The sequence below is a fragment of the Petaurus breviceps genome, unplaced genomic scaffold (assembly GCF_028583685.1).
Source record: "Petaurus breviceps papuanus isolate PSGF00001 unplaced genomic scaffold, PetGlider_PUasm1.0 90977, whole genome shotgun sequence".
In the NCBI taxonomy this organism is placed as follows: Eukaryota; Metazoa; Chordata; class Mammalia; order Diprotodontia; family Petauridae; genus Petaurus; species Petaurus breviceps.
The window spans coordinates 34,040,695-34,059,686 of record NW_027187391.1 but is presented as its reverse complement, the minus strand read 5'-3'; the positions used below and the strand labels follow the sequence as shown (position 1 = coordinate 34,059,686).

At 40.2% G+C, this 18,992-nt stretch overlaps 1 protein-coding gene across 1 annotated transcript; it reads right to left on the bottom strand.

Annotated features, from left to right (window-relative positions):
* Positions 1 to 469: 469 nt before the first annotated feature.
* LOC138152914 (calcium homeostasis modulator protein 6-like) lies at positions 470 to 4,318 on the bottom strand. The gene is made up of 2 exons (XM_069077006.1): positions 3,556 to 4,318; positions 470 to 2,246 (listed from the first exon to the last, which is right to left on the bottom strand). The coding sequence occupies exons 1-2, from the start codon at positions 4,132 to 4,134 to the stop codon at positions 1,890 to 1,892; spliced, it is 936 nt and encodes a 311-aa protein (XP_068933107.1). The 5' UTR covers positions 4,135 to 4,318; the 3' UTR covers positions 470 to 1,889.
* Between the last annotated feature and the right edge of the window lie 14,674 nt (positions 4,319 to 18,992).

Sequence of the window (18,992 nt, the reverse complement as noted above, 5' to 3'; positions counted from 1 at the left end):
ACATATACATTCAATTGGCTATAGAAATCTGTCTTCTCCTACAGGAAATTAGGGAGGAACAGGATAAGAGAAGGGCGGGGGAGGGGGGGGGTGATAGAAGGGAGGACAGATTAGGGGAGGGAGTAGTCAGAAGCAAAATTTAAGGAGGGACACAGTGAAAGGAGAGAGAAAATAGAATAAATAGGAGGGGGAACAAGATGGAGGGAAATACAGTTAGTGTTTTACAACATGGCTATTATGGAAGTGTTTTGTGTGACTACACATGTATAACCCATATCAAATTGCTTGCCTTCTCAATGGTGGGGTGGGGAGGAGGGATGGGAGAGAATTTGGAACTCGGAGTTTTAAAAATGAATGTTAAAATTGTTCTTATATGTAACTGGAGAAAAACAAAATACTAAATTAAAAAAAAGAAAAATAGGTGGAGGAGAACAGAATGAAATTCAGAAAGAAACAAAGACAAGCAATATGGTTTTGCAACTAGCATGTGAATTTATTATATACACTTTTTTAAAAGGCTCCATATGGCAAAGAGATTTAGATACATATACAGTCCCCTTTATTTCCTATTTCATATGTAGAAATTCTCTTTTTTTTGCATGTCTTACAATGAAAATGAAAATTAAATATTAAAAAAGGAGATAGTGAAATGAAAAACATGACAAATGATTAGCCAAACCACATGGGGGTGTTATGGCTGCTTTCAAATTTGTATGCTGTTGCCATGTGGGAAAGGGATTAAACGTGTTCTGTTTGACTTACCAAGAATAATCAGAAGTGATGAGTAGATATTGTGGAGGTGTAACATTTTTGTTTGTTTCAAGAATTTGTGCTGATGTCATTTGCTTATTACATTACATTATCTCTGAACGTGTATATATTTCTTCCCCATGAAGAATAAAGTGTATGATCATTCTAATTTATATTTTTTGGCTTTCATCCATTCACTGAGGCAGCAAATAGCAGAGGGGATAGAGTGATGAACCGAAAGTCAGTAAGACCTGAGTTCAAATCTAGTCTCAGACACATCCATTTTTTGACCCTGGGCAAATCATTCAGCTTCTGTCTGCCTCAGTTTCCCTATCTGTAAAATTTGGATGATAGTAATAGCACCTATATTCCAGACTTGTGAAGATACAAAAAAGTCATCAGACATTTTATAATCCTTAAAGTACTATGTAATTGTTAGATTTTTTTTATTAACTTCCTCATTATTTATTATTCTTTAATCTCTCCTATTTTCTTTATGTGTGATAGATTACATTCTGAACATCTAAATTTTGTAAGAAATTTCTGTTATAAACTCTAAGTCCCTGAGTTCACTTTCACTTTCTCTATATTACTACCTTTCCTACATCCCAGACTGTAAAGCATTCAGCTAGCCGAACTATGCTAAGTGTTTAGGTTACAAAGAAAGGCAAAAACCAAAAACAAACAAAAAGCAAGCCCTCAAATCCAACAGTTTCTATTTGAAAAGAATTCACAGTCTAATGGGGGGAGGGATGCCCAGCAAGAGGAAACAACATGGAGTAAACTGAGTCCTGTTGTTTTCAGTCATGTCTGACCCTTTGTGAGCCCATTTGGGGTTTTCTTGGCAAAGATACTGGAGTGGTTTGCTATTTCCTTGGAGTCCCTTCTAGCTGAAACATTCCATGATTCAATGTAATAAAACAAATAACATCAATACCATAAGAAAAGTTGTGATAAAAATTTTACCCAGTTTCTTAGCAAAACTAATATTTTTGTGAAAAATGAAAATCAGAATCCCTGGGTCTTGGTTGCCTCATATGTGAAATATGGTCCCTTCCAACTTACAATCCATGTTCTTAGGATCATTGATGACATTTCCTTGGTGTAGTATTGTGGAGAATTGCTTCAACTCCTTAATTTCAATTAGAATCAGGATTTTGATAAGCATTTTCTCTTGGCCTGTGGGTAGCATAATCATGCAGTGCACTATAAGCTGTATCAGTGGGCTCGATCACTACTGAAATCTCCTTCCACTCAGCAGCACCTGGAATTCTCACACTTTCTTGGTAGACATCTTCAAAGAAGCACTTGACATTTCTTTCTGCCAATTCAGTAGCATACCTCTTCGATTCAGCAGTTAATATCTCATTTTCCTGTTTCTCATATATTTTCAGGAACTTGTGCTGAAGAAAACTAACTTGAGATGTGCAAAACTTACAGCAGTTGACAAGCATGATGAAAATCACGACAACAGTTATCAGTATCCAACCGTACATCTTTAGAAAAGAAACCAACAAGACACGGCTGGGTTATAATTTTAATGACAAAGTAAGAAAGAAAAGAACTCAAATCCCCCCTCAAAAAAAGATATTACTCTGTCAGTCTTCATGAGGCTGGAGAGACCACAAACTGAAAAGTGAAAAGGGCTAAATCCAGACTATGGATCAGTAATGTTATCACTCACAGGTAATAACTGCTTACTTGGAAAGTCGGTCATGTTCCCAGGAATGGCAAAGTCCCAAAGAAAAGACCTAAACCATACATCCCAAATGGAAATTCAAAACCTAAGCAGTTGTGTGACTCAGTATAACCCAGGCAAAGGTAAAATAGAACATTAGGCTTGTTAATTCTAGTCTTTTATTTGATTTAATATCATTTTGCAGGTTGGAAGAAAGATTCTAAGGATAGGATTCTAAGGATAAACTCTAACTAGTCATGTCAATTCTTTCTTTTAGGGAAACTTGGATTTACCTCGTTCATTCAATCAGTAAACATTCCATTATGATAGGATTTGTTTTATTTTTGTTTCTGTATCATCATTTCCTAGCACAAATCTTGGAACATTGCAGGTGCTTAATAAATTCTTGTTGATTACTAAATACCTGTTGTGTGCTAAATTAATTGGGAAATACAGAATTTAGCAGAGTCACAGTCCCTGTCCAGGGTAAGACACGTACAAAGAATCATGTGACCAGTCTTCCACTGAACCCTGAGGTTTCCACTGACCTAGACTTAATACACATAAGCACATTAGAAAGGTGCAAAACAAAGTCTGAGGTATGAAGACCCATTCTTTTCCAGGTCAGACTTCCTTGAGGAGGTCGTTTTTGAGTTAACCTTGAAAGAATAGGTAGCAATTCAACAGCCTAAAAAAGGATAGGAAAGGCATTGTTAAGATCAGGTAATTTAGAATGATTCCATCAGTCAATCAACCAGCAAACATTTTTTTAAGCTCCTAAAATGTGCCAAGTATGCTGCTAGGTGCCAGGGATACAAAGACAAAAATTAAATCATCCCTGACTTCTAGAAGCTTACTTTCTACTGAAGTTGAGGTGGAGGAATAATGTCTACACACTCTACCTAAAAAGAAGTTACGAAGTAATGTATGCAGAAAAAGGAAAGCATTAAGTAGCCTCTGAAAATCGCAAGTTTCCAGTTTTCAATTTAGGTTTTCTGTGAGCTCCTCTGCATTCCTCTGACCAGTCAAGTGACCTCCTCTCCTATCTTTCCAACCATTTCCTTTTTTCTGCCCCCACCCCCACCCCAAGTGATAGGAATCACTTTACTTTCTCCCTGAGTCTTTACCTGGGATTTAGCCCTGAGCAACTTCAAGGTCCTTTGGATCTCCTCGGAGTTCTCAGGGCTTTTCTTCTGGCAAGGCATCTGCATCAGTTTCTCAGAACAGTGGGGCATCTGCCCCTGACAGAAGTTCTTTGAGGCCCACTCAGTTGCACTGGCTGCACACTCATAGTAAATACCTCCCAGCAGAGCCACTGCAATCCAGGTGACAGGCGCCAGGGCAGCATCCAAAGTGATTCGACTGCATATCAACTTCTGACAGCACTTGCTCATCCTGCTACACTGTCCCGGGTCAGCCTTGTGGGATATGCTCCCAGAAGTGTCCCCCTGGTCCCTGGCACAGCAGCCAGTTATCAGTCTCCCTACCTTAGAGCTCAGCACATATGCCAGAAGGAAGAGGACCAGGGCTGGGCATATGAAGAAGGAAAGGGAATAGGGCAGGTTCCAGGTAGAGTTGCAGGGGCACTGGAACACTATGTTGGAGAAGATGGTCTCCCCACCAGCTGTCAGCAGGCTCAGAATGCTCATGCCCACAGCCCTGTGGTGTCTGGTGAGCAGGTCCAACAAACGATAAAACTTTTCCATGGCTTTCCTCTCTTGCTTTTCTCCTTCTCACTCCTGGACTGGTCAAGCAGATCTCCTGTTGCCTCTACCTGCTTTCCTCAGCTGGATGTGAGGATTTCCTTACTGGGGGAAGGAAATAAGGGAGAGTGGCTCACGGAGAATGCTTCTGCCTTTTAAAAGAGGCTTCCTATTACAGATGCCTTCAAAGTTTCACTTTCTTTTGGGGTAGCATTAAACCAAGACTTTCTGAATTTTGATTCACTTCAAACATGTCTGAACAGCAGTTGTGAAAATGCACCCCCTAGTGGGCGTGGGAGGGGGGATTAGACAGTGTGGGGAGATCTCAGTACTTAAACCAATGGTTACACAAGGAGCTGTAGCCCTGACAAGGAGGGCTAACAGTAACAATGAGACAGGTTTGATTCATAGCCAGGCTTTATGACCAGAAAAAACTCTGAGATTTTGCTGTGGCTGAGATCATCCAGAGGGTGAGAGCAAAGGATTGTTGTTATGCCCAGCTCAGGGCACAGGTGGCTTTCTGGGCCTTAGCTATGGAAAGCAGGGTGTCTCCTAATATCTTGTCGCTGGTCTAGAGCCAGACATCCTGGAGAATAAAGTCAAGTGGGCTTTAGAAAGCATTGCTAACAATAAGGGTAGAGAAGATCATGGAACTCCAGATGAGTTATTTAGAACCCTAAAAAGGTGGTGCTTTTAAAGTGCTACATTCAATATGCAGCAAATCTGGAAGACATTAACAATGACCAGTAGATATGGAAAAGATTGGTTTGTTTCCCAATACTAAAGAAGGCAATGCCAAGGAACATTCAAATTATCAAACAATTGCATTCATTTTACACACCAGCATGGTTATGCTTAAGCTTCTCCATGCTAGGCTTTAGCAATATATGAATGAAGAATTTCCGGGCAAGCAGGCTGGTTTTCGAAGAGGCAGAAGAACTAGAGAACATATTGCTGACCTTTGCTGAACTTTGGAAAAACCAAGTGAGTTCCAGGAAAACCTCTACTTCTGTTTCATTGATTACACTAAAGCCTTTGTGTGAATCACAACAAAATGTGGCAAGTCTTCAAAGAGATAGGAGCAACAGGTCATTTTACTTGTCTCCTGAGGAACCTGCATGCCAGTCAAAAAGTAACAGTTAGAATGGAACATGGAACTGCGGATTGGTTTGAGGTTGGAAAAGGAGTATGATGAGGCTATATATTGTCACCTTACTTATTTAACTTATATGCAGAATGGGGTGGAGGGTGTGTTCAGGGAAGACTAGCACCTCTGGTGTGATGGCTACTGAGCCCTTTTCAGGGCTGCTTTCCACCTTTGGTGTCCACCTATTTCACCGAACTCTCACCTGTGGCTCCAAGAAGCTGTAGCATGTGGAGTGACCACACCCCGATAAACCATTTCGGCAGATAGACTAAACCAAGTTGAGGATAACAAGAGATCTCAAACCCATTGGTGAGTTAGGGAGGTGTCTACCCCAAGCATGTGAAGACTTCCCCTGGTGGAATGGGCAGTTGAGAACAATTTGTTTCAACAGCCATGAAGGCAGACAAAGCAGGCACTGTGGGGCACTGTAATGGAAATGCAGATTTAAAGATCTTCCCTGCCCCTAGGCTAAAGTGCACCTGGAGTCTGGGGTGGGAGGCTTGTTTTTCAGTAGATACTTCTTGATTGGCCAGTGAGTCAATAAGGTTGTTACATTCTCTGAGCCAGGAGAAGGCTATATAAGCCCTGATGTGTAGCTTTGTTTTGGGACTCACTTTGAGAAGTGTTCTGTGATTTGATCTGAATTCTGGGAAGCCGTTGTTGAGAGTCCCCCGGCTTTGAAAAACCCAGATGCTGATTTGTTATGGATGTAATGGTTGGACAGTTTGGAAATCTGTCTACTTGATCTGTTTCTGTCTTGATAATTCTGCCTGTATACTTTGAGGTTCGGGGTGCTGACCTTTTCCCCTGAACAAGGTCAACGATATATGTCTGACTCATTAAAGTAAGCTTGTTAACCCATTTTGAGTTGCTTTCCTTTAACAAAGCAGATCCAAGAACCTGTGGTAGCAGCAAACCCTGAGGACGCCGGGGTGCTTGCTGCTACAGGCACTTAGAGCTTAGTTAGACATCAAAGAGGCCAAGGTCATCCACTGCATCTTGAGTCATCACCAGTCATCTTGATTCTGCCCTGCCACTGGACTGTGATAACTTTGGAGGAGAGATCAAAGTCAGAGGCTGACAACTTTGAGCAACTCTGCTTTAGTTAAATCCAATTTACACACAAATCAAAAGACATTAAAAAAAAAGATATGCAGAGTACATCATGCAAAATGCCAGATTGAATGAATCAAAAGCTGGAATTAAGGTTGCTGGGAGAAATATCAACTATCTCAGATATGCAGACAACACCACTCTGGTGGGAGAAAGTGAAGAGGAAATAAGAAGCCTCTTTATGAAGGTGAAAGAGGAGAGTGAAAAAGCTAGCTTGAACTTAATATTAAAAAAGAAAAACTAAGATTATGGTTACTAGTCCCATCACTTCCTGGCAAATCAAGGGAGAAGAAATGAAAGTAGTATCAGAATTTAAATTCTTGGACTCAACTACCACTGTAGATGGTGACTACAGTCATGAAATGAAAAGATGTTTGTTCCTTGGAAGGAAAGCTATGGCAAATCTGTACATATACTAAAAAGCAGAGATGTCACCTTGCCAACAAAGGTCCATATGGTCAAAGCTATGATTTTTCCAGTAACAATGTGTGGCTGTGAAAGTTAGACGATATGGAAGGCTGAGTGACACAGAATCAACTGTTTCAAATTTCTAAATGTGTGTGAAATTCAAATTGCTGGAGAAGGCTTTTGAGAGTCCCTTGGACAACAAGGAGATCAAATCAGTCAGTGCTTAAAGAAATTAATTCAGGCTGTTTACTGGAATGTCAAATACTGAAGCAGAACCCTCAAACAAGCAAATGAGTATTGGCCAGAGGTCACGGCAGCCTCAAGTACAAATACCACCAGAAATGCATAGAGGTTTATTTTATTATATCACAGTACTAGGTTAATATTTAAGTGCTGGATGCACTGGAGTGTTAAATTCACAGCTGGTTTGCCTAAAACTGAAACTAAGGCTGAGAGAATGTAGTAGCAAGCATCCCAGCATCCCCAGGGTGGCTGCCAGCACAGGTTCTTAGATCTGCTTTTCTAAAGGAAAGCAACTCAAAATGGGTTAACAAGCTACTATAATCAATCAAACATGTATCATTTACCTAGTTCAGGGATAAAGGTCAGCACCCCGAACTTCAGAGTATACAGACAGAAGTTACGAAGCAGAAGTTACAAGAAAAGAGAAAAACATATCAAGCAGACAGGCTTCCAAACCATTACATCCATACCAAATCACAGTTACCAGAAAGGGAAGCATCAACATCTGGGTTTTCAAAGCCAGGGGTCTCTCAATGGCTGCCCAGAGTCTCATCTGGTCAAATCACATAACACTTCTCAAAGTGAGCCCCAAAACAAAGTCTCACATCAGGGATTATATAGCCTTCTCCAGGCTCAGAGAATATAACAACCCTCTTGACCCACTGCCCAATAACAAAGCTCCAAGGTATGGGCGTTCCTGAAAAACAAACCTCCCACCACAAGCTCTAGGTCCACTTAACCTAGGGGCAGGGAAGATCTTAAAAATTTACATTCCTATAACAGAGGGGTAAACTGACTTGCCTACAGTCTCACAGCAAGTAAGTTTCTGAGGCTGGATTTGAACTTGAGTCTTCCCCTAGGGGTCTTGAATGGTAGTTGGACCAGACTCAAACATAATTTGTATTCCATCAACAATCTTCCCTGGGTCCTTCCATGTGTACTCATTGGATTTTGGGCAACAGGGATAATGAGGATTTAATTGTATAGCATCCTATTTTCCTGGATAAAGTCTTTCAAGTGACAATTGTATTCTAGTCACCTTGTGAAAGACCTGAAAGGTAACTCTTAATTCCTGTGCAGGGGGCTATGGCAACTGTTGTCTGGGTGAGAAAAACCAACATATTTGGGCTATATCAGTGTGAGCTTAAAATTCCCTAAGGAGTTTGTGGGTGTCAGCAAAAAAGTAACTATGTGTCTCTTTTCCAGAACTGGTGAACATTTCTGGGGTGTCATCATTGATTGAGACCAACTGTAGTTTACTCATGTTAACAGAATACTGCAGGTGACAAGCTGGATTTCAATACTCATTCATCCTGACACAGCACATCTCCTATGAAGAAATTTACAAGGTAGAAGCTACTGGTGATAGGAAGCATGCGCATCAAAGATGTCATCAGACTTCTAAGATCAGACAAGTATGGGTTTGCTAATTGTTGAGTATCTGAGGAATACAAAGTTCATCTGAACAAGAAACTCAGAGTGAGAACTGGTCTGTTCTCAATGAATGAGTGTGATGTGGGATTATCATAGGAAAAACTCATAGAATCTACTTCCACACTTCTCAGCTGCTTCAAGAAAGGTATCCACAAAATGTTTTACATGATTGCACTTGTATAAGCTATATTAGATTGCTTACCCTCTCAGGGAGGGGGGAGAGGAGGGAAGGAGGGAGGAATAGAATTTGGAACTCAAAACTTTAAAAAATGTTAAAAAAAATGTTTTAGCATATAATTGGGAAAAATCAAAATTTTTTTTAAAAAGAAAGGTATCCAAAGACTGCATTTTTGGAACCAGAAGACCTTGGTACCTTATAATCTTAAGTAGCTTTTCAGGATAGGTCAAGAAGTTACTAATTTAGTTATTTCCTTGGCCCTTGAATCTGGCTCCACTATGTCCATTTCCTTTTCATGCTGACTCTTTGACTTAGGCAGTTTGCATAGCTATGCTCCTGTGTCCCAAATCCTCCTTTGACAAAGAACAGTGAGTGTTCATGTTTTGTCTACCTTAAAACATACTCTTGGAGCAGCCAGGTGGCACAGTGAAGGGAGCACTGGCCCTGGAGTCGAAGACCTGAATTCAAATTCTGCCTCAGACACTTGATGCTAACTGTGTGACCTTGGGCAAGTCACTTAACCCCAATTGCCTTGCCTTTTCCTCTCCAAAAACAACAACAACATACTCTTGACCATAACTAAATTCACATGTTTTTTTCTGCCAAATTTATTATAGCCGTTCTCTGCAGGTGTCTAAAGCATCCTTGTCAGGAATATTTTAAACCAGACATAACTACAATTTTTTAGTGAAACAGTCCTCTTTTGCCATTTCACTCCTCTACCCAGTTGCCATTGTTCTATCCATTGTTTCATTATGGAAGAGAATTTTTTTTTCCTTTTGGAGGGCAATTGGGGTTAAGTAACTTGCCCAAGGTTATACGGCTATTTTGGGGGATTGGGGGATTTTTTTTTTTGGTGGGTGTTAAGTGTCTGAGGCCAGAACCAAATTTGGGTCCTCCTGACTCTGGGGCCTGTGCTTTACTCACTGGGCCACCTACCTGCCCCTATGGAAGAGAATTTTAAAGGCTTTTGTCTTCTAAGTAGAATAAACACACAACTTTTTCAAAAGCCAAGTTCCTGGCATTATCACCACAATATGTTTCATCTTAATTTTGATCTGAAACGTATATGAAATTTCATGCTTCTGAGGATTTGGATTACTGAAAATATGGGCCCTGATTTCATCGCAGTTGAAATCATAATTAGAGTCAATGAAATTTATAGTTATTTTGAAACCTGGAAGGTTATCTACTTAGTACCTAGCAAGAATCATTGCTAGGATACGCTTAAATTGTTGAAGAGGTAACCGGGTAGATAGGGCACTTGGCCTGGAATTAGATCTGAGTTTAAATTTGGCCTCAGACATTTGTTAGCTATGTGACCCTGGGCAAATCACTGCTTCTGTTTTCCTCGACTATAAAATGAGGATAACAATAGTGCCTACATCCCACGGCTATTATGAGGATCAAATGAGATAATATTTGTTAAGCACCTAGCTATTTTTCAGGGTTTTAAAATCATTGTTAAGTCAAGCAGGTCAGTGCTTTGCTCTCTCATCACTATAACCCTTGAGTATTGCTGCACTAAATCCATGAGCTTAGTTGACAGATGCTACACTGAGCATTGGAACTCTCAAGGAGGCTGTGGAATGCTCAGGTGAGGGTAGGAGGGAGGTGCCAAAATGAAGGTGGTCATGGTAGCCATGAGGAATGGACCCTCAGGGAGAAGAGGAGGCCGATGCTGAAGAGTGGGCTAGCTGAGGCCACTATTGTTCATCTCCATAGTCTTGCTTCCAGGGCTCAGAGCAACTGAAGCTAGAGAAGGTAAATGAGCACCCTGGAAAGATATTCTGGCTCTAGGGTCCATGGAATATTTGGGATGTCTGGCTGGTAGTCTTTGTGGACTGGCCCATAGTAGGCACTTTATGCTTCTTTCCTTATTATTCTGTCTTAACTTGAAACATGTAAGAATACACTATTTTACAAAGCAGCCCGTTCCATTTTTGAATACCTCTAATGGAAAGTCTTTAATGAAAATATTAAGCAAGGTAAAGCACAGGTTCTTAAAGGCACTCTACTAGAAACTTCCTCCTGCTACAGATAGCAAATGTTTTGTTTACTGTTACTGCTGTGGCTTTGCTCAGGCTGTTTGTTCTTCATGTCTATAGCTGCAACCCCTCCTACGCTCTCCTCTCCATCTAGCTAAATGTTTGCTCTCCATACCACACTAATAAATATAATAATGGTAAAGTCCTAGAATTGGTACAAAAAATCAACTGCACAAAAATTCAGTTGAAGAAGAAATTATTGAACAACTTTGTAATGCCAGAATAAGAAAGGTAATAATGCCACTGTAGCTTACCCAGACTGGCCCACAAAGTGCTTAGTTTGGGATACCACTGGGGTTTTTTTCTTTTTTCTTGTTTTGGGGGGTACCACCTTTCAGCAAAGTCACTGACAAATTTGAAAAAGTTCAGAGGAAGGCAAACAGGAGGACAGCTCGATGACTGATTTTAGTAAATCTGATGAGACTACTTGGAACCACCATCAAAGAGAGCAACCCTTGTATACATACATACATGCACGCATGTGTTTATTCTATTTGTATATGCATTTCCTTTTGTTTCTATATGGATACATGCTTATGTGTATATATGTATATATGGTTATACCATAATGTCATCATACTACATATATACATATATGCATATACATCTTTGGAAAAAAGTGAGTTCAGTTCTTATACAATCTTCTTCTCTGTACTTTTTTTTTTGTATCTGAAAAGGTTTGTTAAAATCACACAAAAAAATTTTTAAAGAAGAGAAAGGATAGGTATTATTTTCAAACACTGTACTATTGTTTCAGCCATGGTGAAAAAGGTCACGAATGCTTCATCATTACAGGTTACAGAGACAAGAGTCACAAAGCTGGAAAGAACTTTCAGAATTTGTGCAGTGATCATGTTCCCACCTATGAACCACTCTAGGTCTTCCAGATTGAAGAGAAACATGCCAGTTCTTAAAGAACTACAGAGCTCTTGCCTTCTAAAGAACAGCTGATTGCCAGCAGCTGTATTGGGTACAATGAAACTGGGTTATTAAACTCTAACCTAGAAATAGCAAGTCTGTGTCTAGGAGCAATGGCCCCAGCTTATAGGGAGAAATACCAGCCTCATTCTGAATGTGTGCTTAGAAAAAATGATTTATTGGCAGCAAATCTTCCCCTGTGTAATTCTAAACTGGAGAGACTTGTTTGTGAGTTTCTCCTCTATTCCACAGTTTGGCTTGACAGATTCACAGGCCCCCCCCCCCCCCCACAACCCAGAAGGTGCTCAGCTGAAAATACTTACTGAATTTACTTTCCTTGGAGTTAGATGAGGAGGAATAAGCACATCACTATAGATGCAAAGTGTGTTTGGGTTATCTGGAATTACTTAGGAAGTTACAAGACAGTTCCAAGTTATCACCTTTTGAGACTGCCAATATAGAAAATGGGGATTCTTCTATCTGCTAGCTTTTAAGCATCCCCACAGCAAAGGGATGTTTTATCTCGTGCTTCTAGGGTTGTGCTGCTCTTTCTCAGATATTTCTTTTTTTAAAAAAATTGCTTTGTCTACTTTTATTGTGTATTACAAACTGCTTGAGTTAGGGACCATGTCTTCATCATTTTTGCGTCCCCATTTCCTGGGTATTTCTTAAACAATAAGACATGGAAATTTCCCCCCACGATTTTGCATGAACCTCTGGAAAATCTTCCTGATGGGCTACCATCGTCATTGCTTTTACATCCGTGCTAAAGGTGTATTAAAATCCCCGTGGCTCCCACCTTATGCCTCTTGGTGACTTTCCACAGTACTACTTCCTATGTTTAGGGTACAAGCAGATTCAAAAATAGGGTATTGTAGACACAGATTCAAGTAATGAAGAATCCCAGTTAAGACGTGCTTAATTAAGCATGTGTATGTGTGTGCACGTGTGCACACATTCTGGGGGAACAGAAGTCTGTTTTTCATTATCTACTCTATCAACCTGAGATGCCAATGTAAGGGATCACAGGATTATAGGGTTATGGATTTAAAGCTGGAAAGGACTTGAGAGGCCATCCAGTTCAAACCCCTCATTTATAGATGAGAAAATTGAGAGATTAAGAGACTTGTCAAAGTGATTTTTCTCAGGTACAGGTTTAACCATGTCACTCCCCTACTAAGTAAACTCTAGGGGCTCTCTATTTTCTCTTGGATTAATTGTAAACTCCTTTCTGTCTTTTAAAGCCCTTCTCAGCCTGATACCAACTTCCTTATACATTACTCTTCTTTCTGTACTCTATAGTTCAACTATACTGGCTTTATCTCTTCCTCACATATCACATTTCATCTCTTGCCCTTACACTGGTCATCCTACATGCCTGAAATGCATGCCCTTCTTTTTTTATATAAAGCATTTGGAGTTAAGTAATTTTCCCAAGGTTACACGGCTGGCCATATTTTTTGTGTGAGTGTTAAGTATCTGAGGCCAGAACCGATCCCGGGTCCTCCCGCCTCCGGGCCAATGCTCTTACTTCACCACCTAGCCACCCCAATGTATGCCCTTCTAATCCCTAACTCATAGAATCTTTCATTTTCTTCAAGACTCATCTTAAGAGGTGCTATCTATGAAGCCTTTTCTGATTTCTGATTTTTTCCAATTACTATTGCCCTCTCTATGTAACTCCCTTGTATTTAAGTATCTTATATTTTGTATTTATTCTACAAATATTTGTTTTCTATGGAATATATATACATATATATACATATATGTGTATTGTATATGTATAGGTGGAAATAAATATGATATTTAAATGAAAAGGGCAATTAGATGGTGCAGTGGCTAGATTGCTGGGCTTGGAGTCAGGAAGAGTAACTTTCCTGAGTTCAAATCTGACCTCAGACACTAACCGTGTGACCCTGGGCAACTCACTTAATCCTGTTTGCCTTAGTTTCCTCCTGCAAAATGATCTGGAGAAGAAATGACAAACTACTCCAGTATCTTTGCCAAGAAAACCTCAAAAGGGGTCATGAAGAGTCAGACATGTCTGAACAACAACAAATACTCAAATGTGGCTTGTGGGTTGCATGGTTAGATATAATTTAAGATCTGGCCCATTTATGTAGAGATAAGGAAAGAGAGTCATGCAGACGCTACCAGTTGGCTTGGTTGGGAGTAGGGTTACACATTATCTTTCCTAATAGAATGTAACCTCTTGAGAATGTGAATTATTTCTTTTTCTTTCTTTCTTTTGTTCTGTATTCTCAGCAATTAACACATTTCCTGACTTATGGTAGGTACTTTGCGTTTGTTGATAGATTAGCAAAGTCATATAATGACAAAATCAGAATTAGAACCCAGGTCCTCTGATTCCAAACCCAGAGCACTACTTATACTGTATCAATCTTGGCTGTTGATTGCTTCTAAGATGCTGACAGTGTAAAGTTAATAATAACTACTATTCATAGAGTGCTTTAAAGTTTGTAAAGGACTGTTAAATGTATTATCTCATCTCAACCTCATCATAACTATGCGAGATAATCAGTACTAGAGGTATTATAGTTATCACCATTTTACATATAAGGGAACTGAGACTCAGAGCACTTGTAGTAAGTGACCACACAGTAAGTGTGCAAGGGAGGATTTGAATCCAAGTTTTCTTCATGCCAAGTCCAGCACTCTATTCATTGTTCCATGGAGCCTCCTGGTGTCCTAAATGATGTGAGAATAATGATGAAATTCTAAACCAAGGTTACCCATTGCTTGGGTTAGTTTGTAAAACAGGCACTTTGGGATACTGCATTAACTCTTTTAAATCCCTAGAAAGTATATTTCATAGAACACATAGCTGGTGTAATTTACTAACTAGTATCTGAAAGATTCATGTAGCTTTAATGTGCTCGATGCTAGAGAGTTATCTTAGGACTCCGTTTCCAGCAAAACTGCTTCAGAACAGGAAAGTAGGAAAACTGGAAACCAGAATTTTTTTCTTTGTTTTCAGGTAAGAAGGAATTTCTTTCAATGAAAATCATGTCTCATACCCAGGAATATCCTGTGTCTGCTTTCCTTCATTTCCTTTTTCCTTCTTTGCTTCTCTAACACAGTTTCTGGGGCTACTGCAGGAAATCATGGGCACATCACAGTACAAGGTTGCTATATACAATAGTGTATATACACACATACACAAACACAAATTATATATATATGTACATATATGTGTGTATAGTAAATAAGGTGAATTTTAGTGTGTGTGAAGTGGATTTTTATGATTATTTCTTAAAGTTCGGTTTCCCAGGATCCATAGTCATAACACCCACTGTGACTACACAGTGAGATACAGGGATGGGGTGATGCAAATTTGGGAGACTATTGCTGGCAATATGCCTTCTTTGTCTGTGGCCCCTATAAAATAAGTGGTCAGTGGTCAGTGAATGGGGGAAACCTTAGGGTTGAATGCACAAATGCTGTGCCTGCCTTGATCGGCCTCCATCAAGGCTTGGGGGGAATCTGTGTTTGCCACAACTGGCCTCCATTGAGGCTTGAGGGGATTTAGAGGATATAAAGGTTGTGCCTGTCTTGAGTGACCCATAAAGATGTAGGGGTAGGAAGGAGGACAGAGTGGGATGGCAGAGTAGAAACAGGACTTCTGCATGGCTCCAGCTTCCACCTCCTCCAATTCATGTAAAAAATTACTCTAGACAAACTTTGGAGCTACAGAACCCACAATATGACAGAGAGAAGCTAACCTCCTGATGAAGACAGCCCAATAGGCCAGCAGGAAGCCAGCCCATCACTCTGGGAGCTGAGCCCAACCCCATGCAAGCTGAGGTTTTAGCCTCAGAGTGGCCACAACCAGACACTGGCTGGAGGGACTTCAGATCACCAGCAGCTGTGGTGGTTTCCAGAATTATCAACACATAGATGCTAAGGACAAAGTGAGAGGTCAGTGCAGTGAGGACTTTGGGATCCAGTAGTTCAGGAGTGCTGTCTGGCCTTTACCCCCTAGAGGGAGAAACCGCTGAAGTGCCATGGCCATGCAGACACTGCCATGTGGCAGCTTCAACTCCTGGCTTGCAGATTGTAGGGGGGCCAAGCAATCAGTCTGAGGGGTAATCACTCTTGCGTTAGCCTGTTTGGATCTGGATTACGGTCTAGGGTGGAGGTCCTGGGGTGCATGACCAGCTTGCCAGAGCATGTAAAGGCTCAGAGAAGGCACCCAACTAACAGCTCTAGCAGCTGAGAAAAACCCAGCATTTGGGAAAAAGCTCCCCTGTCTGGTAGTAGAGTCCTACTGTGGTAAAAAGCCCAAAAGTCAAGTAATTGAGTGGCAAAATGAGCAAATGAGGGAAGCAAAGCAAACAGGGCAACCCAACTTTACACTACTATTTTGGGGACAAAAAAGATGAAAGCATAGAACAGAGAAATCAGAACTCCTGCACCAAAATCTTCCAAGAAAAATATGAGCTGTTTACAGGCCATAGAGGACCTTAAGAAGGATTTTGAAAACCAAATAAGAGAAGTAGAGGAAAAATTGGGAAGAGAAATGAGAACAATGCAAGAAAATTAGGAAATTAGACTCAACAACCTGACTGAAGAAAATAACACCTTAAAAATTGACTAACTTACATGACAAAAGAGACTCAAAAAGGCAATGAGGAGAAGAATGCCTTAAAAAGCCAAATTTGCCAGATGAAAAAAGAATCTCAGAAGCTCACTGAAGAGAATCATTCCTTCAGAATTATATTGGAGCAAATGGAAGCTGGTGACTTTATGAGAAATCTAGCTGCTATTAAACAGATCCAAAAAAAAAAGTAAAAAGAGAAGGCAATGTGAAATATCTCACTGAAAAAAAAACCAGTGACCTAGAAAATAGATCCAGGAGAGATAATTTAAAAATTATTGGACTACTTGAAAGCCATGGTCAAAAAAAGAACCTAGAAATCATCCCTCAAGAAATTCTCAAGGAAAATTGCCCTGATATTTTAGAACCAGAGGGCAAAATAAAGGTTGAAAGAATCCACTGATCATCTCCTGAAAAAGATCCCCAAAAGCAAACTCCTAGGAATATTATAGCCAGGTTCTGGAATTCCCAGATCAAGGAGAAAATACTACAAGCAGCCAGGAAGAAACAATTTGAATATTGTGGAAACACAATCAGGATAACACAGGACCTGGCAGCTTCTACATTGAGGGATCAAAGGGCTTGGAATATGATATTCCAGAGGTAAAAGGAGCTGGGATTATAACCAAGAATCACCTACCCAGCAAAACTGAGTATCATGTTTCAGGGGAAAATATGGTCATTCAGTGGAATAGAGGACTTTCAAGCATTCTTGATGAAAAACCAGAGTTGAATAGAAAAATTGAAATTCAGATACAAGAAGCAAGAGAAGCATAAGAAGGTAAACAGGGAAAAGAAATCATAAGGAACTTATCAAAGTTGAACTATTAACATTCCTACGTGGAAAAATGATAATTGTAACTTATGAAACTTTTCTCAGTATGAGAATAGTTGAAGGGAATAGAAATGTATATATGTATGCATATATGTGTGTGTATACATACATATACATGTCTATTTAGGAGGGTATATGGGCATATGAATACATATGTGAGTGTGTGTATATATGTGAACAGGTATACATAGACAGAGGGCACAGGACCAATTTAATAGGAAGGGATGATACTTAAAAGGTGGAATTGAGAGATGAGAGGAATATAAGGAGAGGAGATGGGGAGAGACAGAATGGGGTAAACTGTCTCATATAGAAGAGGCAAGGGAAAACTGTTACAATGGAGGGAAAGAACAGGAAGGCAAAGGGAATGGGTCAACCCTATTCTCATTGCATTTGGCTTAGGGAGGGAATGACATACACGCTAAATAGGGCATCTCACCCTACAGGAGGGAAGGAGGAAGGGGATGAGAGGGGGGGATGATGGAAGGCAGGGCAGGCTGGGGGGAGGGAAGTTAGAAGCACCCACTTTTGAAAAGGGATAGGTCAAAGCAGAGAATAGAACAAGTGGGAGATGGGATAGGATGGAGGGAAATATAGCCAGTCTTTTACAATATATCCACTATGGAAATGTTTTGCATAGCTACACATGTACATCCTATAATGAATTGCTTATCTTCCCAGTAAGGGTGGGTGACAAGGGAGGAAGGGAATAAATCTGGAATTCAAAGTTTTAAAATTAAATGTTTAGAAAAAATATATATATATACACTATTTTTAATATTATTTTACATGTAACTGGGAAATAAGAGGTACTGGGGCATAGAGAGCCACTGTGCCCTACTGGAAAATTGGAGGGGGGTTGGGGGAAGATATGGCAGAGAGCAGATTAGAGGAGGGGATATCGAGTGGGATCGCTATTTTGGGGTGGTGGGTAGGGGAAAAACCAGGAGAAAATTTGTAACTCAAAATCTTGAGGAAATGAATGATGTAAACCAGAAGTTAATATAGCATTTGATAAAGTAAAAAAAAAAGACATAGGGGTAGTTGTCCCCCCTTCTTGCCGGCCCCTGCAAGAAGAGTGATTAGGGAATGCTGTAGGAGTTTGTCCTCCTGTTATCAGCAATCCTCTTCTAAGACTGTGAAGAGGACAATGTAACCAATTATTGTTCCATTCTTACTAAGAATCCTCTGTGTTGAATAACCAGCGGTCACCTATCCTAAAATTAGAAGGGCCCTATGACCTCAAAGTGTCATATATTTCCTGTCTCTATACAACATACTTATCTCTAGGACCAGCTTGGAGTAGGCAAAGCTGGGTGGCTTCTCTATTTTCTGTTTAGTTCCCTTATTCGATCCCTTCCTTTAAAGAACCCAATACCTTCATGTTTCTCCCAGGGGTCCAGGACTACAGCACCCAACCCACCTGCCCTTCCTACAAATCTTTCATGCTTTAGATCTTTCCAACTTCTGATTCAACTATCAAAAATGACTTTGCTTATATTCTATACTCCCACTCTTGAAGCTAGTAGTTACGCTGACAAAATAGTACCCGGGTTACTCTTTCCAGGTGACATGTGTGCATTTTAATTAAAAATCTTTCAATGCCCTCATCTATGAGGATCACTACTATGCCAGTCTTCAAGACTAGAAGCACTGGAATTAGAGAAAAAGAGTGGATTTGGACTTAGAATCCTTGAAGTGAAATCCTATCTTTTCTACTTGCTGTGTGACCATGAGCAAATCGCTTACTTTCTGTGTGCCTCAGCTCTCTCATATGTAAAATGGAAATACCTACCTAGGATCATAGGATTTAGAGTGAAAGGGACCTTGTAGGCCACTAAGTCCAAAACCATCATTTTACAGATAAGGAAACTGAGGCATAGAGAGAAGTGATTTGCCCAGTGTCACAATCTAGTAAG